Source organism: Scyliorhinus canicula, chromosome 13, assembly GCF_902713615.1.
Source record: "Scyliorhinus canicula chromosome 13, sScyCan1.1, whole genome shotgun sequence".
Taxonomy (NCBI): Eukaryota; Metazoa; Chordata; class Chondrichthyes; order Carcharhiniformes; family Scyliorhinidae; genus Scyliorhinus; species Scyliorhinus canicula.
This window is the reverse complement of record NC_052158.1, coordinates 2832632-2857194: the sequence shown is the minus strand read 5'-3', so window position 1 is coordinate 2857194 and position 24563 is coordinate 2832632. Positions and strand designations below refer to the sequence as shown.

Sequence of the window (24563 nt, the reverse complement as noted above, 5' to 3'; positions counted from 1 at the left end):
GGTCAGTGTCCGTGTGGAGTTTGCACATTCTCCCCGTGTTTGCGTGGGTTTCGCCCCCACAACCCAAAGATGTGCAGGGTAGGTGGATTGGCCATGCTAAATTGCCCCTTAATTGGAAAAAATTAATTGGATACTCTTAAAAAATTTAAAGATTCACAGCCCGTGAAGCAATTTCTCCTCACCTCAGTCCGAAAGGATTAGCTCCCATTGTGTTGGTGTTCATTCACATTCCCCACTTCAAGAGTTGGATGTTAATTTTAAACGGGCAAAGTGATCAATGCACCCTTCAGAAAAAAGAAGTCTTTACTCAGCAATTGCCTCTCTTAACCCTCATTGGTTGTGTCCAGAACCTCATCACTTAATCGAGGAACGAGCAGCTCATCAAATCTGCCTGAAGGTCCGACCTTGGCTGAAATCTACAGAGCCATTAAAATCAAGTCTTCTTCTGTCAGGGGAATGGGGGCTAAGTCTAACATCTCGTCTTTCAGACCAGCAGGGCAGCAGTCCTGCAGTACCGCATCGGGAGTGTCAGCTTAGATTGCCTGCTCGAGCCCCTGGACTGGGGCTAGAACCCACAACCGCTCGATTCAGAGATGAGAGCATTAGTCACTGAGCCAGGGCTAAATCGTACATCGTACCCCCCCCCCCCCCCCCCCCCCCCCGCCAGATCCCTCTCATTACTAAGAAGCCAAAGAGCAGAGACAAAGCAAGAGATACGTCTGTCTCGAGTAAACACACTCCCGTCCTACCCAAACGCTGCAGAGATGAGGAGGAATGTCTGCTCTCAGAGGGGAGTGAATCTTTACCGCAGAGAGCTGCAGAGGCTGGGTCGTTTCGTATGTTCAAGGCCGAGAGAGACAGATTTTTAATCAGTCAGGGAATCAAGGGTGATGGGGTAAGGAGGGAAAGTGGAGTTGAGGAATACATCAGATCGGTTTTGATCGCATTGAATGGCAGAGCAGACTAGATGGGCTGAATGCCCCCCTTCTGCTCCGACGTCTTATGGTCTAATACCTCTGCTGTGCGTAGATACTGAGCCTCCTGTAGCCTGGTGATCTGTAACCGGTCGTCTTTGCTCTTTTCTTCAGCTTGCTGGGCCAACTCCTCTTGCAGGGCAGACAGTTCCCGCCGGTGGCACTCTCTCATCTCTTCCATCTCGCTCCTCAGCAGCTCGGCCTCCTCACCCCAGCTGGCCCGCTCCAGCGCCAGCTGGCTCTTCAAGCGCTGGCTATCTGCCCGGTGCTGGCTCTGTGCCTCCTCGGCCTCGGCCTGGTACTGCAGCTGCAGCTGACCCGCCTCCAGCCTCCTCTCCCGCAGCTCGGCCCTCAGCTCCCCCAGCTGCTCGCCCAGGTGCGCCGCCAGACTGTCCTTCTGTCCGATCGCGGCCGCCTGCCGCTCCACCGTGCTCCTCAGCAGCCTCGCCTCCGTCGTCAGGCGGTGGATTTCCCGGGTCTGCGATGCGACAATCTCCGTCCGCTCGGCCAGCTCCCCAGAGCACTCGGGGTCCGTCTCCCGGTCCAAGGACCTGTACGGATCGAGAATAAGAAAACACACACTTGTATAAAAGCAAAACATCGCAGTAGCTGAGAATCCAAAATAAAGAAAAAACAAAGAGCAATACAGCACAGGAACAGGCCCTTCGGCCCTCCAAGTCTGTACTGGTCATGATACCAACCTTGGCCAAAACCCCCAGCCCTTCCTTGTGCCGTATCCCTCTGTACCCATCCTATCCATGTGTTTGTCAAGATGCCTTTTGAACGCCGTTAATGTATCGGCTTCCACAGCCTCCCCTGGCAACGCGTTCCAGGCGCTTACCACCCTCTGTTTAGAAAGCCTGCCTCACACATCTCCTCTAAACTTTGTCCCACTGACCTTAAACCTATGACCCCTGGTGACTGACCCCTCCACCCTGGGAAAGAGTGCCTGCCCATCCACTCTATCCATGCCCCTCATAATCTTGTAGACCTCGATCAGGTCTCCCCTCAACCTCCGTCTTTCTAATGAAAACAGTCAGAGCCTATTCAGCCTCTCCGCATAGCTAACACCCTCCAGACCAGGCAACATCCTGGCAAACCGCCTCTGCACCCTCTCCAAAGCCTCCACATCCTTCTAGTAGTGTGGCAACCAGAATTGTGCGCAATATTCCAAATACAGCCTTATTAAGGTTCTATACAACTGTAGCATGACTTGCCAGTTTTTATACTCAATGCCCCAACAAATGAAGGCAAGCATTCCGTAAGCTGTCCTGACCACCGTGTCCATTTGTGTTGCCACCTTCAAAGATCTGTGGACCTGCAGGCCCAGATCTCTCTGACTGTCTATATTCTTAAGAGTTTTGCCACTTACGGTATATTTCCCCTCTATGTTAGACCTACCAAAATGCATTACCCAAATATTACCTGGAAATATCTAGCAGCTCAGTTAGCGGATGTGGAGAGAGAAACAGAGTTAATGTTTCAGGTCAACAAAACATCTCAGAGACCGCGTCTGTCTCTCTCGCCACAGATGCTGCCTGCCCTGCATTTTATGCTTTCACAACAAACAAAAGATATTCTGGATTGAAACAGCTTATTATTGTCGCCGGGCTTTCAGTAAAAGATGCTTCGAAGCCCTGGACTCTGTCAAACGTCAACGTGAACAGCAGCAACATTCCCTCGAAGCTACAGAGTATTACGATCCCAGACTATACCCCAACACTTGCTAGCATCCCGGACAGAAACCCCAATATTTTATTTCATTTGTAAGACTGAGAGGAAAGATACTTCGCTCCAGGAGTGATTCTCCGCACAAATAGGGATATGATATATTAAAACAAACTTTATTGTTAACACAGTCTTAAAACAACCTTTAACGTCACCAAGAAAATAGCTTATAATTACCAGTTAAACAATGTTTAACAATGAAACACTAACTCCTGACTTTTATCTCCACTCAAGCAAAAACCCGTCTCAGGTCGCAATCCACTTTTAAATGCAAGTTAGCCGACTTGCTGTAAAGAAACGTCTTGGATGAACTGCTTTGAGAAAGAGAGAGATCCTTCAGCAACCAGCTTGCAGATTCTTGCCTGTGTCAAACTACTGTTTAACCTGCCAGCCTTTTCAGAAACTGCTGTTCAGTTCACAGGCAAAATAGTTTTAACTAAACTGCGTGTCTGTTCACAAAACTGAACTCCAAAACTCACCACCTGTCTGCTTCAGCCCCTGACACCTCCCATTGACGACATAATCTTACTCAAGCTAAACACAATCTCTCTAATTATATACTCCCCAGGGAAGCCTCTTTATATAAACAAAGTTCCATCAGCCCAACTTCAGGTCAACAATATACATGGTTGGAAAGAATTTTTATGATGCTTTAATTGCACCTCTGTAGCCAAAGTGTCTGCTGGTCTTGTAAACCAGGATTATAAAAAAAGCGTGACTGCAGCAGTCACACACACTAACCAAGGCGTTAACCCTTACAGCACCAAATACATGTAATACAATGTATATATGAAATTCCTTCATTCGTCAGAAGAGGGAGCCAAATGGACTGTTCGCAAGAAGTGGTTCCTTTAAGACATGCACCTGTGCATCTGCACGGCCATCTTAAAGGGATTGCGCAGTACAACAGTGAAAGGGCATCAGAGGGACACTGCCCATCAGCCCAAGGTCGTTCAGCCCAACTGTTCTCTGCTTGTGCTAATGCTCCACACGAGGCTCTTCCCACTGTACTTCAACTCACTCCGTCAGCCTACCCTTCCATTCGCCCCTCCCTCGTGTCTTTATGTGGGGTTCCCTGTCAACGCATCGCTGGCAGTCGCCTCAACTGCTCCCCGCAGAGGGGGGTTCACCCTCCGCTTGGCAGCCTTCGCGAGACGATGGTTTACACCGTGGTGGTCAGACTCTGTGTTAAACAGCGCCTGGTGTGTCTCAGGGGCCCCAATGACATGGCGCAGTCCCTGCCGCATTCTGTCAGTACCATTGCTGAAATATTGTCCATAGATGTTGCAGTACCCAGTGCCCAGTGCCCAGTACCCAGTGCCAACAGCCTTTTCTTAATATGGGCATATGAGGACTTAGAGAACTGGTCAGAAAATGGGAGGCACCTCATTCTCTAAACGTGCACCGTACCTGGCTCTGGTGGAAACCTTTCCTGATTCATTTCCCGTGTGCCCTCTGAGGTTGTCCCTGTTTGACGGCCTCTGTACCTCCCTCAGGCTGCTGTTTTCTTGCCGCAGTTCCAGGATCTCCTTGTTTGCCTTGGCTAGGGCAGCCCAGGGCTCTGTGTCCACCGGCGGTGGCGCAGGGCATCGACCCTCAAAGTGCGACGGGGGAATCAGGTCCTCCGCTCCTGTCGATAAAGCAGAGGCTCCATTGAAGAAAACGGTAGCAGACTGCTGGAAGAGCAGAGGTTTCCGGTTGCTGCACTCGACTCTGGCTTAAATTATTCTCCTGGAATATAACTGAATGGCTGTAGTCTACGCATAACGAGACATCATTGTACTTCTTTCCTCTAGATCTGATCAAGATCTTTCTCAAAAGCCTGGTGTTCATAGCACAGCAGCTGAAACGCCCCACAATCTCTGACAAAAACAGCCCCAGTTTTTAAGCCTCCCTTCACACTTGCCTGTTCACTCTCTCGTATCAGGCACAGCCTGATCAAACTGGGCTGCACCATCTCTATTGCCTCAGGGCGGCACAGTGGTTTGCACTGCTGCCTCACGGGCACCGAGGTCCCGGGTTCTATCCCAGCCCCGGGTCGCTCTCCGTGTGGAGTTTGTATATTCTTCCCGTTGTTTGCGTGGGTCTCACCCCCACAACCCAAAGGTACGCACGGTAGATACATAGAATATAGGAGCAGGAGGAGGCCTTTTGGCCCTTCGAGCCTGCTCCGCCATCCATCACAATCATGGCTGATCATCCAACTCAATAGCCTAATCCTGTTTTCTCCCCATAGCCTTTGACCCCATTCTCCCCAAGTGCCGTATCTAGCCGCCTCTTGAATATATTCAATGTTTTAGCATCAACTACGTCCTGTGGTAATGAATTCCACAGGCTCACTACCCTGTGTGAAGAAATGTCTCCTTATTCTGTCCCGAAATAGTGGGCAGTATGGTGGCGCAGTGGTTAGCCCTGCTGCCTCACGGCGCCGAGGTTCCCAGGTTCGATCCCGGCTCTGGGTCACTGTCCGTGTGGAGTTTGCCCATTCTCCCCGTGTTTGCGTGGGTTTTACACCCACAACCCAAAAAGATGTGCAGGTTAGGTGGATTGGCCACGCTAAATTGCCCCTTAATTGGAAAAAATGAATTGGATACTCCAAATCTGTCCTAAATAGTTTACCCAGAATCCTCAGACTGTGACCCCTGGTTCTGGACACACCCATCATTGGTAACATCTTCCAAGGTGGATTGACCACGCTAAATTGCCCCTTAATTAGAAAAAAAAAAGAATCTCTATTGCCTCAATCTCTGTCCTAATGTATGGAGCCTAGCTGTGCAGCGCAGCACCAATGGCTTCACATTTTTTAAGTTATACAATTAACTATAGAGTGTATCATTCACATTCTGTATCTAATTTCTAAAAATAAGCCAACATCTCATTTATAGGTACACCGCATTTGTATATCCACAACTAATAGGGCAGCACAAGTGGCTCGCACTGTGGCTACACAGCTCCAGAGTCCCAGGTTCGATTCCCGGCTTGGGTCACTGTCTGTGCGGAGTCTGCACATTCTCCCCGTGTCTGCGTGGGTTCCCTCCGGGTGCTCCAGTTTCCTCCCGCAGTCCAAAGATGCGCAGGTTAGGTGGATTGGCCGTGATAAATTGCCCTTAGTGACCAAAAAAGGTTAGGAGGGGTTATTGGGTTACGGGGATAGGGTGGAAATGAGGGGTTAAGTGGGTCGGTTCAGACTTGATGGGCCGAATGGCCTCCTTCTGCACTGTATGTTCTTTGAATACCCTGTAGCCATGCTGGCCACGCAAAATGGACACTGAGCCAAACTAAAATGGAAGGCTGCTGAGAAACAGACAGTTCAGCCAGAACAGCAGTCTGCAAAGAGCAGTTTGCATTCTGCAGCAGCAGAAACCAGTTTGGGCTCAGGTGAAGAGACCTTAGCTAGGTGCAAATGGCAAAACGCTTTGCATGCTAATGAGGCCATCAGACTTGAACACCCACACAATAGATACATTTGGTTCTGAATGGACACATTCCAATCAAGACCCAGACATCGAGGCACCAGAAACCTCCGAACAAAAGGACATAAGAAACGCCCCCTCCATCACGGAGACCCCCTCGCATTGGGGAATTAATCCAGTATCGATAAGAAATTGATCCAATAGGTAGAGCCCGCCCGAGAAGAGGGAAGGACAACGGAACCCCTATAAAAGATAGGGACCTCGTGTTGTCCGGTCTGTTAAACCAGTGCTCCGGCCCCGACTGACACCTGGTATCCTGACTCCAGCCGTTGAGCACCAGCCGCCGAAACCGTAAGTTCAACGCTCGCTACGCGATCCAAGCCCGCTAGACTCCCAAGTGCCAGAACGCTTGCTGAAGGCTGCAGACAAAACCAGGACGAAGGCCTCGTTCTCTGACCTTGCCTGTTCCTGTTAGATAAGTATTCTGTTTGCTTATGTTTAGTTGTAGCTTAGTCTCTTAGTGTGTGTGCATGAGTATTTATTATTAACTGTATAATAAATATTGATCGTTTGAACTTGACTAATCGGTGTATCGTCTTTATTACTTTGAATTTGACCTTGGAATACTTGTGACGTTGCCTATACGGCAGCTGGCGACTCCAGAGCTAAATAATTACATAGAACAGAGCCTAGCAGTGTTAAGCACACGTCGAACTCGGAGGCGTGTTAATACACTCCAATAAACGCGTTTTACGCCCATAGTAAAACGTGCAACATTTAGTGGCGACATCCGCCGGGACCCTGTTGTAAGTGGAAACACCACAGTGTCCAGGACCCTGAAATTTGAATTAGAACTCCAAATTGCAGAGAAAGAAAGAGATCACAAGTATTCAAGGTGTTCAAAATAATAAGCGAAATTCGGAAGTGTGTTTTAGTGCATGCGTACTAACAGGGCTGTAAGGTAAAACTGAAAGCTTTTTGTTGCGACAAACTTTCGGTAGTTTTGTAATCGGAAAATAGCGTAAGCCGTACCCTTTTTCGAAACACCACCCCAGCAACCCCCTGTTCCAAATTATAAAAAGAGAGTCAGAGGAAATGGCCATGCAGGCAATGGAACGCCTGATGGATCCAGCAAAGTTTGTGGTCGCAGCGACCAGCAGCAGTAGCAGAGTAGGCCAGTGTCCCACGTGGGAGCTGGAACTCCGCAAATATTTACAAAGAAAGGGATGGCCCCTTTGGAAAGAGTTTTGTGCAAATGAGGAGACAGGTCCCGGAAGTATAGGTCATACTTGGTGGGAGAACCTCTCTCAGATACACAAAAAGAGTTTAAGTAAAGCACGCAAGCCGATGGCGATTGTGTCCTGCTTGGCACAGTTGCGAGGCGCAGAGGAGGTCATCAGGACGCTCCGGGCAGATTTAGAGGAAAGGAACCGAATGAGTAAGGTCGATGTCAGGGACGTCGAGAAAGAAAACCTGGATCTTAAAGGGAAGTTGGCAGAGAAGGGTAGAGAGGTGGATGATGCCAAGAGGGCTCACCAGTCTTGTCTAGCTCATCTGAACAGTTCCCAGACCCAGTATGAGAAAGCCTATCAGGACGTGCAACGTGCCGTTCTGATAAGACAGGAATCGGAAAAGCAGGTGGAGGCATTGCAGAGGCAATGTTCCGATCTCAAAGCAGCTTTGAGAGCACTCCATGCTGCAACAACCGAACAAAGACAAAGCACAGTTGACCACGCGAAATGCAGAAAACAGATTGCGGAACTGCAATCTCTGCTTTCGGTGCAGAATGGCTTCCAAAGCACCTTTGGAGCTCAGTTAGATGGGGAAAATGCCCCAGATTGGCAGGAATTAAGCGAGACAGCGCAGCGTTATGTTCAGGGAACATGTGCGCCCGCAGCTCAGCAGAAACGACAGGCACCCCAACCCCCCACAGCTCAGATCATAACCGCACCCATGAATCCCGTAACCACACAGAGGAAAGCCGAATCAGAAGGCGCCCCAGACATAACTTACACCACCCCTTTAACAGTAACCCAGCTAAGGGACGCTTGTGAAAAGATCACTCCGTTCCTCCCCACCGCAGACCCCCACCAGTTCTTTGCGAAAGTAAAACAGCAGGCTACCATGTACGGCCTGGATGAGAGAGAGCAGGTTAAGCTCACCGTGCTGAGCTTAGACCAGAGTGTAGTGGCAGCCCTCCCCGACCCACAAAACGTGGCAGGAGGCAGCCTAGAGGAGATGCACACTGCTATTTTAGATGCCATCGGGTACAATAGAGGTGACCCCGTAGAAGGCTTGAATAAGTGCAGGCAGAAGAGATCTGAACACCCCACAGCATTCGCCGGAAGGCTGTGGATTCACTTCAGCGCAGTTTTCGGACAGCTAGATAGAGCGCATTTAACCCGCGAAAACATGGTTAAGTGGACGCGCACAATTATCTCACACGCAACAGAAGCAGGACAGAGCGCTTGCAATAATTACGACCCCTCAGAAGAGGCCCATAACGAAAAATGGGTCCTCAAAAGATTGTCCCGCGCTTGGGAGCAATCGCTTCAGGCAAAAGCAAAGGTTAGATCCCCAGAAGAGGCTCAGGCTGCTGCAGATATCCAAGCAGTCAGAGAGCACCAGAAGCCCGCATGGGTAAATGAAGGCAAGAGCAGCCCTCAACAGAAAGGACAGGAATGCTATAACTGTGGTCAGTTAGGGCATTGGGCAAAGGAGTGTAATGCACCCCAGCGATCTCAGAGAGGCCAGCAGACAGGCACTCTGAACCGCAACAAAGCAAAACCCATCCACAATGTAGCAGTACAGTCAGGACCCACCAATGTGGACGAGACGAACTGACGGTGTTCGGGCTCCCCCACTTGGGTCTGTGACACACTATGGGACTCATCAGGGAGGCCCGTAGTCACGGCAAAAGTCAAAGGGAAGCCCATAGAGTTATTGTGGGACACAGGAGGATCCCGCACCACCATTAACTCCACAACCACGGCACACGCAGACACGTGGCCGACCACCTCCACCATCACACTTAGCGGGTTCACCGGACACTCGCAGCAGGGACATATCACAGCACCCGTAGCGATCCAGCTAGGGAACATTAGCACAAGGCACCCCGTAGTTTTAGTAAATCTTCCCCGGACAGCAGAGCACATCCTGGGGATAGATTTTATGAACGCCCACAGCTTGTCGTTCGACCCAGTGAACCAGTGTGTCTGGCGAATGGCGAGATCAGACAGAGCCCCAGCCACCCTCACAGTAGGAGACTACGCTAATCGGATTAGCGCAGTGGGAGAGTACTCATTCGACCTGACTACACTCCACACCGACCGACAAATTAAGGCCCTACTAAACAAACACAGGACAGCATTTGCAAGTCACCGTCATGACTGTGGCAGAATGACTGGACAAGTTCATGTTACCGGACAGGACCCCCGACCGCAAAAGCAGTATAGATTTCCCCTTGAAGCAGAGGTGGAAATAGAAAAAGTTATAGGCAGCTTGTTGGACCAAGGTGTACTGAGAACGGTAGCCTCCACCAACAATGCCCCTATTTGGCCAGTGAGGAAGCCCGATGGATCATGGCGTCTGACCATCGATTATCGGGAACTCAACAAAGTAACCCCCGCAGTAGCCCCAACGGTAGCTACTAGTCCCGAGACCATGCTCAAGCAGGGTCTCAACGCCAAGTACTTCACGGTATTGGACATCAGTAATGGATTCTGGTCAATACCATTGGCAAAAGCGTGCCAATACAAATTCGCATTCACTTTCAAAACTCAGCAGTACACGTGGACATGCCTCCCACAAGGATTCCACAATTCCCCCTCCATTTTCCACCGACAGCTGGCAAGTGGATTAGAGAAATTTTCCCGACCCGATTGTCTGGTCCAGTATGTAGACGACCTACTACTGCAGACAGACACAAAGGCAGAGCACATTTCGCTTCTGGCCGAGCTCCTAGAACTCTTAACTGAAATTGGCTGTAAAGTTAACCCGAAAAAGGCCCAAATATTGGAAAGTAAAGTGATGTATTTGGGATCAGTCATCACGCACGGCAAACGCGAGATCGAATTCAAAAGAATTGATTCGATTGTCAAATTGCCCCTTCCCCAGAATGTATCAGCCCTCCGGTCGTTTTTAGGACTGGTTGGCTACTGTCGGAACCACATCGACGGATTCGCGACAAAAGCCGCCCCACTTTCAGACCTCCTTAAGAAAGGAGCCCCCTGGGAATGGCTTCCGCAGCATACAGGCGCTGTGGAAGAGTTAAAACGAGCCCTTAGTGCAGCACCCGCGCTGCTAGTCCCCGACCAACTTTCACCGTACGCAATAGAGGTAGCGAGCACCGATCTGACCCTCTCGGCCGTGTTGCTTCAAGAACGGCACGAGCAGCTAAGACCAGTGGCTTATGCCTCCCGACTGTTAGACCCAGTAGAACAAGGATTTTCAGCCTGTGAGAGGCACCTCCTTGCTGTCTTCTGGGCAGTGCAGTATTTCTCATACATCACCGGACTCAACCCCATCACCATTCTAACCGAACACACACCCACACAGCTACTACTAGACGGTCGACTGAAGGACGGTTCAGTTAGCCCGATTAGGGCAGCTAGGTGGACCCTACTTTTACAAGGACGGGACATTACAGTGAAACGGACACGCACCCACACATACTTAGCAGACAACCTCCAATACCCAGGACAGCCCCATGACTGTGAAATTGTAGCTCCCCTGCATAACACAGGACCCTTTTTAGCCAAAACACCCCCCAGGAAGATAGGGAACCCGAAACAAAGCCCCCAGCCCACAGACACGTGTGGACCCTTGAGGATTTATGTAGACGGTTCCTCCACAGTTTTAAATGGTGAGCGTATCACAGGATGCGGCATCTATGTAGAGGACGCGCAGGGGCGCGCTCTCGAAGAGATAGCTCTTAAGTTACCAGGTCACTTAGGCGCGCAGGCAGCAGAGCTAGCAGCCATAGCGTACATAGTGGACCACCCCGATTCTTTCCCCAGCCCAGCAGACATATATTCAGACAGCTTATATGTCTGCAATAGCCTGACAGATTTTCTGCCCCTGTGGAGGACACGAGGTTTTGTCTCCGCAGACGGGAAACCCCTTCCATCAGCCCCTCTACTCCAGCATATTTTAGCGAAAGCAAAGGACAGGACCTTCGGCATTATAAAAGTTCGCAGCCACCATAGGTCATCACCACCTGGGAATGTAAAAGCCGACGCGTTGGCTAAGGCAGGTTCCAGGAGAGGACACTTATGGACCCCCCCAGCTAGCGCACCAGCTAGCGCCCCTGTGAGCGCAGTCCAAGTCTCACAGACTGATATTAAAGATCTCGTGGCAGCACAAAAACAGGACGGAGACCTCAGGGAGGTTTTCAAGGGAAACTTTGTGCCTGCTTACGAGCACTTTAAACACGCACTGACCACACATGAGGGTGTGATCATTAAGGACCGACTTTATGTGGTCCCACAGCAGGACAGGAATCAGATGATTGCCTTGTTCCATGACGGACACGGGCATCAGGGAATTGATGCAACAACGAGGCACCTCAGGCAACTCTGTTGGTGGCCTGATCTCAGGAATGATGTAACACACTACATAGAGAATTGCCTGATTTGTGCTCAGAATAACCCGGACAGGTATTCTAAGAAGGCACAACTTCGGCATACTCGCCCAGTTAACGGCCCTTGGACAAACCTCCAGATCGATTTTATAGGTCCATTGCCCCCTTGTAGGAATGGCTATAAATACGTTCTGGTGGTGATAGATACCTTTACCAAGTGGGTAGAGGCATTTCCCTCACGAACAAATACAGCAAAGACAGCTGCAAAGATCCTGACCCACCACATCTTCACGAGATGGGGTTTACCCCGAAGTATCGATTCGGACCAGGGATCTCACTTTACAGGACGGGTCATGAGGAACGTCCTGACAATATTCGGAATCAAACAGAACTTCCACATTGCGTATCATCCACAGTCCAGCGGGATTGTGGAGCGCATGAATCGGACCCTAAAAACTACCCTTAGGAAAATGGTTCAAGAGAACAATTCCACATGGGATTCAGTGCTCCCCTTTGCACTTATGTTCATAAGGAACACTGTCTCCACATCGACAGGATACACACCACACACACTCATGACCGGACGCCCTATGAAAGGTACAGAATTCCTTTTAGGACTGGACATGACAAGCCCCGAAGTGACGGCCCTCACACATGAAAAGGCAGTTAAAGATCTAGTTGAGACTGTGAGGTCTGCACAGCTCGCAGCCGCAGTCCAGCTAGGGAAACGCCGACAGCAACGTACTGCCTGTTTCAACAAGACCGTACACACCACAGAATTCCAGGTTGGGCAACAGGTAATGTTATCTGTTTATAACCCCAGCAGTTTTTTGGCTCCAAAATATTCCGGCCCCTACTCAATTTCGGACAAAATTAGCCCCTCCGTTTACAGGATAAAGTATCCTAATGGGAAGACCGCGTGGTTCCATATAAACCAGTTAAAGGCATATGGAACACAGGCCAACCATGCCCACCATGTCCTGCTAGACGCAGCAGAACACTTCACCCCGCCCACCAGAGACACTTTTCCACCATCCCCCTCACAGACCAGTTCATCAACGGACTCGCCCACGACTCCGCCCACTGACCACTACAGACCACGCCCCGACACGCCCACAAGCTGCCACAGCAGAGACAGTAGGACAGACACTGACTCTGAAGACAGCGACAGCACACAGCCATACAGCCCACACTGCACCACCCACGACCCCGACTCCAGTGACCCCATGGAAGTCACTTACCTCAAAAACCCCGAACCACCACCCGACCCCGACTACCCCGACAACACACTCGACACCACACAATGGCACAGGGACAATTCCTACAGACTTGTCCGCAATGATGAGAGTAACCCCCGGTCACACAACTCCAAAATAGCATGCCTGATCCACACAAGGGTGTGGGATCCGGGAGAGCAGGACGACACGGTGTCTGACTCCCGACACGGCAACCCCTTTGTGACCCTGTTCACAGAGGCAGAATCAAAGTGAGGTGTCCAGATGATGTAAGATAGGAATCGTTTGAGGGAAACGATGTCCTTTCTGATGGAACCTGCACGTATGTTTGTCTTCGTTTTATGTTTGTTTGTTTTCAGGAATGTACATTGTTCAGCTGGAGGATGGACATCTTCTTTTCAGCTGAAGAGATTGTGACCACCTCACATACACGTTAGTTTGTCCGCAGATACTTCTGAGAACTTCGGTTTGATTGGAGATCCTTTCCAAAGTTGTAAGGCCACACGCCAAATAGCTTGTCCGCAGATATCTCTGAGAACTTCAGGGATGTCCTCAGTTGGAGCATCTTGGCTCCCTTGGTTTTTTTAGGTGCCCCTCTATTCGGCGAAATAGAGGCTGCAAGTCATGGTAAACACATTCGTACCCGTTTCTTTCCAGGTTACTCAGGCAGTGGACAAACGGCACTGAGGACCCGCCCTGTCTGAGAACCAACCCTTGGTCAGCCAAGCTCGGGTATGGCACAGCACGCCCTACCCGGGGATCCCATCCAACTCGTACCCGTAGCGGCCCATACGCAACTCATTCGGACGTTTCTTTCCAAATTTTGTTTTCATTTTACGTTAGGTAGCCCTTCGGCCGCCATCCCACATGCTATTTACATCCGGGAACATTCGGATGGTAAATCAGCAAAGCCTGCGAGACGGCTCGCAGAAGGAAGGATTGTTAGGTGTATGCTGGTCTTTAAATTCGCTTTTTGAAAAAAAAATGAGGGGAGTCACAGGGTGTGACTTAGCCAGTCATTTTAAAGGGTCAATTGGGTTTTGAAAGACAGATGCACTAACAAGTAAAGATCTTAAACTGTGTATTGACAGATACTGTGCTTGATCCCAAAGGTTTCAAAGGACGAGACAGAGGTCGAAGCCAGGATTGTCAATACCGGAGGAAGAAGGAAGAGAAAGAGGAAGAACAGCAAAATGATGGAAGCCCACTTATTACTATTTAATGTCATATGTATATGTGTGGAAACAAGACACGTTTCCCCCACAACCCCCACCGTAAATGTTTCTAGTACAGCAAACCCCCAGTGCTCAGCTCTGATCAGCGAGGTTCAGACCTGGTGTACTAAATTCATGACGTGGTACTCCATGTCCTACATAATCGAATCACTGTTGGTGATTGCGATCCTCACCATCCTAGTGCAGACCCTCAGGTTGAGGAAATGGAAGAGGAGAGCCTCTCGTTCCAGCACCTCACCCATCTATAGAGTGCAATCCCCCATCTTCGGATTCCACCAAACCCCTCAACCCCTCACTGATTACAACACTCTGTAAATAAAATTCAGCCATGTATTATATTGTTCCATACTCGACTGCCGAGTTGGGAAGTGTGTGCAATCCCCCATCTTCGGATTCCACCAAACCCCTCAACCCCTCACTGATTACAACACTCTGTAAATAAAATTCAGCCATGTATTATATTGTTCCATACTCGACTGCCGAGTTGGGAAGTGTGATGTTGTGGTGTGAATGGTTAAGGTTTAGAGTGATTAAATGTTTAAGTTAAGGTTAAGGTTAATAGTGATAGGTAGAGGTTCCCAATTGTAGTAATGCATGTCCCTTTGACATAGGGCCAAGTAGAAATGTTAGTTAAAATTTTTTTTCTCTTCTTCCCATAGTTTAGAACAGAGTAGAACAGGAACTGGCAAGAGGTCAGAACACAAGGAGGCAAAGTACATAGGTGATCCTTCACAATAGTATGATTGTGAGGATCACAAGGAGGGAATGTAGCCATGCTGGCCACGCAAAATGGACACTGAGCCAAACTAAAATGGAAGGCTGCTGAGAAACAGACAGTTCAGCCAGAACAGCAGTCTGCAAAGAGCAGTTTGCATTCTGCAGCAGCAGAAACCAGTTTGGGCTCAGGTGAAGAGACCTTAGCTAGGTGCAAATGGCAAAACGCTTTGCATGCTAATGAGGCCATCAGACTTGAACACCCACACAATAGATACATTTGGTTCTGAATGGACACATTCCAATCAAGACCCAGACATCGAGGCACCAGAAACCTCCGAACAAAAGGACATAAGAAACGCCCCCTCCATCACGGAGACCCCCTCGCATTGGGGAATTAATCCAGTATCGATAAGAAATTGATCCAATAGGTAGAGCCCGCCCGAGAAGAGGGAAGGACAACGGAACCCCTATAAAGATAGGGACCTCGTGTTGTCCGGTCTGTTAAACCTGTGCTCCGGCCCCGACTGACACCTGGTATCCTGACTCCAGCCGTTGAGCACCAGCCGCCGAAACCGTAAGTTCAACGCTCGCTACGCGATCCAAGCCCGCTAGACTCCCAAGTGCCAGAACGCTTGCTGAAGGCTGCAGACAAAACCAGGACGAAGGCCTCGTTCTCTGACCTTGCCTGTTCCTGTTAGATAAGTATTCTGTTTGCTTATGTTTAGTTGTAGCTTAGTCTCTTAGTGTGTGTGCATGAGTATTTATTATTAACTGTATAATAAATATTGATCGTTTGAACTTGACTAATCGGTGTATCGTCTTTATTACTTTGAATTTGACCTTGGAATACTTGTGACGTTGCCTATACGGCAGCTGGCGACTCCAGAGCTAAATAATTACATAGAACAGAGCCTAGCAGTGTTAAGCACACGTCGAACTCGGAGGCGTGTTAATACACTCCAATAAACGCGTTTTACGCCCATAGTAAAACGTGCAACAACCCCGCGTGTATCTATAATCCATTCATTTCTCAGATGTACATATACATCAGCCACGTACGTCCATATCTCATAGATCTGTAGGACCATCCCACGTATCTATACCTCAGACATCGATAGGACCGCACCATATATCTGCATCTCAAGGATCGATATATCAATAAATCCACCCCACATGGTAAAGGGCAAACCAGATCAAGAGGTCACAGATATAGGCTGAGAATGGGTAGATTTAAAACTGAGACGAGGAGGAACTACTTCTCGCAGAGGCTGGTGAACTTGTGGAACTCGCTGCCCCATAGCGCGGTGGAGTACGAATCATTAAATGGTTTTGAGAGGGAGATAGATACATTTCTGATAAAACGGGTTAAAGGGACATGGGGTACAGGCAGGGAGGTGGATTTGAGGCCAGGAAGAGATCAGCCATGACTTGATGGAATAGCAGAGCAGGCTCAAAGGGCTGAATTGCCTCCTGCTGCTCCTAATTCCGATGTTCCTATCTATATCTATACCTAAGGTGCCCCATCTCACTGTGCCTCAGGTATCTCTATACCTACCGATGTATACATATCATAAATAGCCAAATGTTAACTCAATTATGTGTACATTTAAGAACCATATATAACCGTTCTCGATATCCACGTCCAGGATTTTACACACACATCCCGCCTCGCCCAGTGGGACATTGCCGTCACCCCAAACTGAATGGAGATTTAAATGGCTCGTTGCAATGACTGTGGGGAGAGACACCGCCACAGCGGCATAAAATCCTGGCCTCTAGGTCAGCACGGTGGCGCAGTGGCAGCACTGCTGCCTCACGGCGCCGAGGTCCCAGGTTCGATCCCGGCTCTGGGTCACTGTCAGTGTGGAGTTTGCGCATTCTCCACGTGTTTGCGTGGGTTTCGGCCCCCCCCCCCCCCCCCCCCCCCCGACAACTCAAAAAAATGCAGGCTCGGCAGATTGGCCACGCTAAATTGCCCCTTAATTGGAAACAATTGAGTACTCTAAATTAAAAAAAAAAATCCTGGCCTCTATTTCAAATATCTATAGGCCTATCCTATATTTTCCTATTCTGCATCTCAATAAATCGACTTTGTATACCTACTTGTCAGATGTTCATGTCCGAAACGGCAGTGTTTCAGGCATCTGTACACCTAACGATACATCCATATCAGAGATAACTAAATATCTACTCATTATATCTACATCGCTCCATATCTAAGAGATCGACAGGACTTCCCCACAAATCTACATCTCGTGACATTTATAGAAATACTCCATACATCAGGGATTTCTACGCCTTTCCCCATATATCAATGTTTCAGGAATGTACAGGCATTTCCCTATATAATCCAATCGCAGGAATCTATATGTCTTTCCCCTACATCGACATCGCAAGGATCTATGGGTCTTCATCATATCTCTGAAATCTCCAGGTCTTATCTGTATATTTCAGGAATCTATGGGTATTTCCCTTTATATCAGGGTTCTGTAGGTCTTTAGAACATATCAGGATCAATAGGTCTTTCCCTGATTATTAAGGGTCTACAGATCATTCTCTATATATCAAGGACATAGAGATTTCCCCATCAATATTGGCGATCTATAGATATTTCCATGTAAATTAGGAATATTTTGATCTTTCCCAATATCAGGGATCTATAGAACTTTCCCCACATACCAAGGACCTATAGATCTTTCCCTGAATATCAGGGATCTTTATATTTCCCTGTATAGCAGGAATCTATAGGCTTCCCCTACATATCAGGGACATATAGGTCTTCCCCTATATATTAGGGGTATGTAGGTCTTTCTCTGTATATCAGGGACCCATAGATCTTTCCCTGAATAACAGGGCATTTTCAGCCTTTCCTTATATATTAGGGATCTATCAATCTTTCCCCATATATCAAGAATCTAGAAGTTGTTATAAAATATCAGGAATCTATAGATTTCCCCTATACGTCAGGGATCTATAGGTCTTTACCTATATCTATCAAGAACCTATAGATCTGTCCCTGTATTTCATAGATCTATAGGTCTTTCCTATATAGAACATAGAACAGTACAGCACAGAACAGGCCCTTCGGCCCTCGATGTTGTGCCGAGCTATGATCACCCTACTCAAACCCACGTATATCAAGGATCTATAGACATTTCTCTTATGGGATATGTAGGTCTTTCCCGATGAGATCTGCGCGTCTGCCTATGGGATCTGCGCGTCTGCCTATGGGACCTGCGCGTCTGCCTATGGGACCTGCGCGTCTGCCTATGGGACCTGCGCGTCTGCCTATGGGACCTGCGCGTCTGCCTATGGGACCTGCGCGTCTGCCTATGGGATCTGCGCGTCTGCCTATGGGACCTGCGCGTCTGCCTATGGGATCTGCGCGTCTGCCTGTGGGATCTGCGCGTCTGCCTGTGGGACCTGCGCGTCTGCCTGTGGGATCTGCGCGTCTGCCTGTGGGATCTGCGCGTCTGCCTATGGGATCTGCGCGTCTGCCTATGGGATCTGCGCGTCTGCCTCTGGGATCTGCGCGTCTGCCTGTGGGATCTGCGCGTCTGCCTGTGGGATCTGCGCGTCTGCCTGTGGGATCTGTGCGTCTGCCTGTGGGATCTGTGCGTCTGCCTGTGGGATCTGTGCGTCTGCCTGTGGGATCTGTGCGTCTGCCTGTGGGATCTGCCCGTCTGCCTGTGGGATCTGCCCGTCTGCCTGTGGGATCTGCCCGTCTGCCTGTGGGATCTGCGCGTCTGCCTGTGGGATCTGCGCGTCTGCCTATGGGATCTGCGCGTCTGCCTATGGGATCTGCGCGTCTGCCTATGGGATCTGCGCGTCTGCCTATGGGATCTGCGCGTCTGCCTATGGGATCTGCGCGTCTGCCTATGGGATCCGTACGTCTGCCTATGGGATCTGCGCGTCTGCCTATGGGATCTGCGCGTCTGCCTATGGGATCTGCGCGTGTGTCCCTCTGGGATCTATATGTGTGTCCCTGTGGGATCTATATGTGTGTCCCTGTGGGATCTATATGTGTGTCCCTGTGGGATCTATATGTGTGTCCCTGTGGGATCTATATGTGTGTCCCTGTGGGATCTATATGTGTGTCCCTGTGGGATCTATATGTGTGTCCCTGTGGGATCTATATGTGTGTCCCTGTGGGATCTATATGTGTGTCCCTGTGGGATCTATATGTGTGTCCCTCTGGGATCTATATGTGTGTCCCTATGGGATCTATAGGTGTGTCCCTCTGGGATCTATATGTGTGTCCCTATGGGATCTATAGGTGTGTCCCTCTGGGATCTATATGTGTGTCCCTATGGGATCTATAGGTGTGTCCCTCTGGGATCTATATGTGTGTTCCTACCTCAGGTGGTTGTGTAATTATATATAGTTATTATAGTGATCTTACCGCTCCGCCTGCTGAAGGCTGCCGGCGGGTGCAGCCCCCTCCCCGGAGCCGGGTGCAGCCCCCTCCCCGGAGCCGGTCCCCGCCGCTCCGCCATGGCTCCGGCCTCCCTCCCGCTCCCCAGCGCCGCCAATCCAGCCCGTGTCCCCCCAACAACAGTCCCCCCCACCCGGCCGGATGTGTGTCACACCCTTCACCCTCCGGCCGCAAGGGGGGTGTGCGTCCCACCCTCCCCCCGGCCGGCTGTGTGTCACACCCTTCACCCTCCCCCCGGCCGGCTGTGTGTCACACCCTTCACCCTCCCCCGCCAGGGAGGGGGGAGTGTGTGTGTCACACACTTCACCCTCCCCCCGCCCGGCTGTGTGTCACACCCTTCACCCTCCGGCCGCCACGGGGTGTGTCACACCCTTTACCCTCCGGCCGCCAGGGGGTGTACACATCACTCTCCGGCCGCCAGGGGGAGGGGTGTGTCACACCCATCACCCTCCCCCCCCCCGCCTGGCTGTGTGTCACACCCTTCACCCTCCCCCGCCAGGGGGTGTGTGTCACACCCTCCGGCCGCCAGGGGGTGTGTCACACCCTTCACCCTCCGGCCGCCAGGGGGAGGGGTGTGTCACACCCATCACCCTCCCCCCCGCCCGGCTGTGTGTCACTCCCTTCACCCTCCGGCCGCCAGGGGGGGTGTGTCACACCCTCCGGCCGCCGGGGGTGTGTGTGTGTGTCACACCCTTCCCCCCCCCCCAGCCCGGCCGGCTGTGTGTCACTCCCTTCACCCTCCGGCCGCCAGGGGGTGTGTGTCACACCCTCCGGCCGCCGGGGGGGGGGGGGGGGTGTGTCACACCCTTCACCCTCCGCCGCCAGGGGGTGTGTGTCACACCCTCCGGCCGCCAGGGAGGGGGGTGTGTGTGTCACACCCTTCCCCCTCCCCCGCCAGGGGGTGTGTGTCACACCCTTCACCCTCCGGCCGCCAGGGGGTGTATGTCACACCCTTCGCCCTCCGGTCGCCAGGGGGGGGGGGGTGTAAGACTTCTTACTGTGCTCACCCCAGTCCAACGCCGGCATCTCCACATCATACAAAATTACGAGGACCATAGACAGAGTGGATAGTCAGAGGCTTTTTCCCAGGGTAGAGGGGTCAATTAATAGGGGGAATAGGTTTGAGGTGCGAGGGGCAAGGTTTAGAGGAGATGTACAAGGCAGGTTTTTTACACAGAGGGTAGTGGGTGCCTGCAACTCGCTGCCGGAGGAGGTGGTGGAAGCAGGGACGATAGTGACATTTAAGGGGCATCTTGACAAATACATGAATAGGATGGGAATAGAGGGATACGGATCCAGGAAGTGTAGAAGATTTTAGTTTAGACGGGCAGCGTGATCGGCGCGCCGAAGGGCCTGTTCCTGTGCTGTACTTTTCTTTGTTCTTTGAAATAGATGCAGGAAGTGCCAGAAGAACTCAGCGAGTTAACTGGCAGCATCTGGGCGGCATGGTAGCTCAGTTGTTAGCGCTGTTGTTTCGCAGCTCCACGGTCTTAGGTTCGATTTCCAGCTTGGGTCACTGTCTTCACATTCTCCCCATGTCTGCGTGGATTTCCTCCAGGTGCTCCAGTTTCCTCCTACAGTCCAAAGATGTGAAGGTTAGGCGGATTACATAGAACATAAAGTGGAGAAGGAGGACATTCAGCCCATCGAGTCTCCACCAACCCACTTAAGCCCTCACTTCCACCCTATCCCCATAACCCAATAAACCCTGCTAACCTTTTTGGACACTAAGGGCAATTTAGCACAGCCAATCCACCCAACCTCCACATCAATGGACTGCGGGAGGAAACCGGAGTACCCGGAGGAAACCCACACAGGGGAGAGCATGCAGACTCCACACAGACAGTGGCCCAGCGGGGAATTGAACCTGGGACCCTGGTGGTGTGAAGCCACCGTGCTAGCCAGTTGTGCTACTGCGCTTCCAATGGTAAAATTGCCCTGAGTGTCCAAAAAGGTCAGGTAGGGTTACTGGGTTACGGGGATAGGGTGGAGGTGTGGGCTTAAGTACGGTGCTCTTTCCAAGGGCCGGAGCAGATTCGATGGGCCAAATGGCCTCCTTCTGCACTGTAAATACTATGATTCAATGATTCCATTCAGCTTTTTGATTATTTTCTGCACTTGCCCATGATATTTTAATGACATTTACACCTGAACCCACAAGGCTCCTTGGACATCCACTGTACCGAATCTCTTTCCATTTAGAAAGTACGCTGCTCTATCCTTTTTCTTGGTCTAAAATGGATAATCTCACACTTGCTTACATCAAATTCCATTCACCCTAGTCTGTCAATATCTCCTGTAATTTTATGCTATCACCTAGACTGTCTACAATGCCACCTAACTTTGTATCATCCATAAATTTGGATAAATGATATTCTATGCCTTCATCCAAGTCATTGAATAATAATGTGCATATTTGAGGCCCCAACACAGCTCCGTGTGGTACACCATTAGCCACCTCCGGCCATTAGATAATTATCCCCACTCTGTCACCTGCCACTCAACCAATTTCCGAAACAGTCTCTTGTGTGGAACTTTGTCAAATGCCTTCTGGAAGTCCATGTAAACAACATCCATAGATATTTCCCTGTCCACTACCTTGGTCACCTCTTCAAACAATTCAGTAAGGTTAGTCAGGCATGACATTGCCTTTGTGAATCCATGCTGACTCTCCCTGATCTAGACTCACCCGCCGGGGAAACATCTTATCTACATCCACCCTGTAGAAATTGTGTAAGTTTCAATGAGATCGCGTTAGGATCTGGAATGCACTGTCTGACAGCGCGGTGGAGGCAGATTCACACAGCGAGTGGTTAGGGTATGGAATGCACTGTCTGACAGTGTGGTGGAGGCAGATTCACACAGCGAGTGGTTAGGGTATGGAATGCACTGTCTGACAGTGTGGTGGAGGCAGGTTCACACAGTGAGTGGTTAGGATCTGGAATGCACTGTCTGACAGTGCGGTGGAGGCAGATTTACACAGCGAGTGGTTAGGATCTGGAATGCACTGTCTGACAGCGTGGTGGGGGCAGGTTCACACAGCCAGTGGTTAGGATCTGGAATGCACTGTCTGACAGTGTGGTGGAGGCAGGTTCACACAGCGAGTGGCTCGGGTCTGGAATGCACTGTCTGACAGTGTGGTGGGGGCAGGTTCACACAGCGAGTGGTTAGGGTCTGGAATGCACTGTCTGACAGTGTGGTGGAGACAGGTACACACAGCGAGTGGTTAGGATCTGGAATGCACTGTCTGACAGTGTGGTGGAGGCAGGATCAGACAGCGAGGGGTTAGGGTCTAGAATGCACTGTCTGACAGCGCGGTGGAGGCAGGTTCACACAGCGAGTGGTTAGGGTCTGGAATGCACAGTCTGACAATGTGGTGGAGGCAGATTCACACAGCGAGTGGTTAGGGTGTGGAATGCACTGTCTGACAGCGTGGTGGAGGCAGGTTCACACAGCGAGTGGTTAGGATCTAGAATGCACTGTCTGACAGTGTGGTGGAGGCAGATTCAATTGAAGCATTCAAAGGGAATTAGACCATCATCTGGAAGGAAAGAATATGCTGGGTTCCAGTGAGAGGGCAGGAGAATGGCATTAGGTGAATTTTCTTATTATTCCATGGGGTATGGGCATCGCTGGCACGGAAGTGCAGTGGTTAGCACTTTTGCTTCATAGCACCAGGGTCCCGGATATCGGATTGGGTCACTGTCTGTGCGGAGTCTGCACTTTACACCGGGTGGTCCGTTTTCCTCCCACAAACACGTGCTTGTTAGGTGGATTGGACATTCTGAAACGCCGTGGTGGCATTTGAACCCGTGAACCAGGGGAATCAGCCTGGGTTACTGGTCCAGCGATGGTGCCACTGCACCACCATCTGCCCGCTCATTCCGAGAACCAGCGCAGACACGATGGGCCGAGTGGCCTTCTTCTGCGCCCCAACAGTTCTGCCCACATTGGACTCAAAATGTTAACACTGTCTCTCTCTCTCTCTCTCCTCAGATGCTGCCGGGCCTGCTCTGCTTTTCCTGCAGCGCTTTCCGTTTCCGCCACCTCCTTGACGGAGATCAGCCGGAATTATTGGAGCGAAGCAGTGACCTTTGGACTGTGTTGATTATTGTCATCTCTAACCTGCCTCTCAGAGCGATGGCTGGAAATCTGAAATAGAAACAGAAAATGCTGGAAAGGCTCAGCAATGTGGATGGGGTGGGGGCAATGAAAACAGTTCTGATTTCAGATGGATGAACTTTGGTCAGATCCTGGATCTTTGTTGTGGGAGAGCAGGTCCTGACAGCTGTGCCTGGCACAATGAGCTCCCCCCCCCTCTGCCTTGATCAAAGATGGCGGCGCACAGGGCCCCAGAAAGCCACCTCAGCGCGCGTGCGCGGCGACCCGGGGCGCATGCGCGCTGCCGTCCGTCGGAGATCTCGCGCCGCCTCTGCCGAGCGCGCCAATTTTCAAAGGCGCTTCCTGTAAACAAGAGGGGAAGGAAGTTAGCCCGGGCGGCCAGCAGCTGTTGTTGGAGGGACTGCGCCTTCCCGCCCGTTCAACAGCAACGGCCGGTGTCGGGCTCGCGGAGAGGGCGCGCGCCGCCACACCCCACCAACCGGTGATGACCTGACAATCAAGCCGTCCCCCCCGGCAGCAGCGCAGGCTTTGATGACGCAACAATCGGCCCCTTCCCCACCGACCAGCGGAGGTTTTGATGACGTAACAATCGGCCCCTTCCCCACCGACCAGCGGAGGTTTTGATGACGTAACAATCGGCCCCTTCCCCACCGATCAGCGCAGACTTTGATGACATAACAATCGGCCCCTTCCCCAACGACCACGACTGGGTTTGATGACGTAACACTCGGCCCCTTCCCCAACGACCACCACTGGTTTTGATGACGTAACAATCGGCCCCTTCCCCGACGACAACCGCTGATTTTGATGACGTAACAATCGGCCCCTTCCCCACCGCAGGTTTTGATGACGTGAGGAGCGCAGATTTTGATGACCAGCCGGCCGGCCCGTTCCCAGGGACGATGCTGTCCGAGGTGCAGCCTTGCCTGCAGCTGCTCCGCATCGGCCCCGGTCCGCAGGCCAGCCCGCTGCCCGGGCCTGCCCGCGACCTCTACACCTTCCTGCCCGCCGGCCAGCGCTGCACCTTCCGCCTGGGCCGCCGCCCCGATCTCACCGACCTGTGCCTGAGCTCGGGCGGCGGCCCCGCCGAGGAGCTCATCTCCCGGGTACACGCCGAGCTGCA

General features: G+C 51.1%; 1 protein-coding gene across 1 annotated transcript in view; it reads right to left on the bottom strand.

The window, feature by feature from the left end:
* The window catches only part of cchcr1 (coiled-coil alpha-helical rod protein 1), a 51958-nt gene extending 32551 nt beyond the window's left edge, over positions 1-19407 (bottom strand). The window contains exons 1-3 of the mRNA XM_038816193.1: positions 19286-19407; positions 4113-4332; positions 1015-1525 (exon numbers count right to left, since the gene is read on the bottom strand). Coding sequence (XP_038672121.1) covers positions 1015-1525; positions 4113-4332; positions 19286-19379 — 825 coding nt within the window. The 5' untranslated portion in view covers positions 19380-19407. The remainder of the gene's footprint in view (positions 1-1014; positions 1526-4112; positions 4333-19285) is intronic.
* Between the last annotated feature and the right edge of the window lie 5156 nt (positions 19408-24563).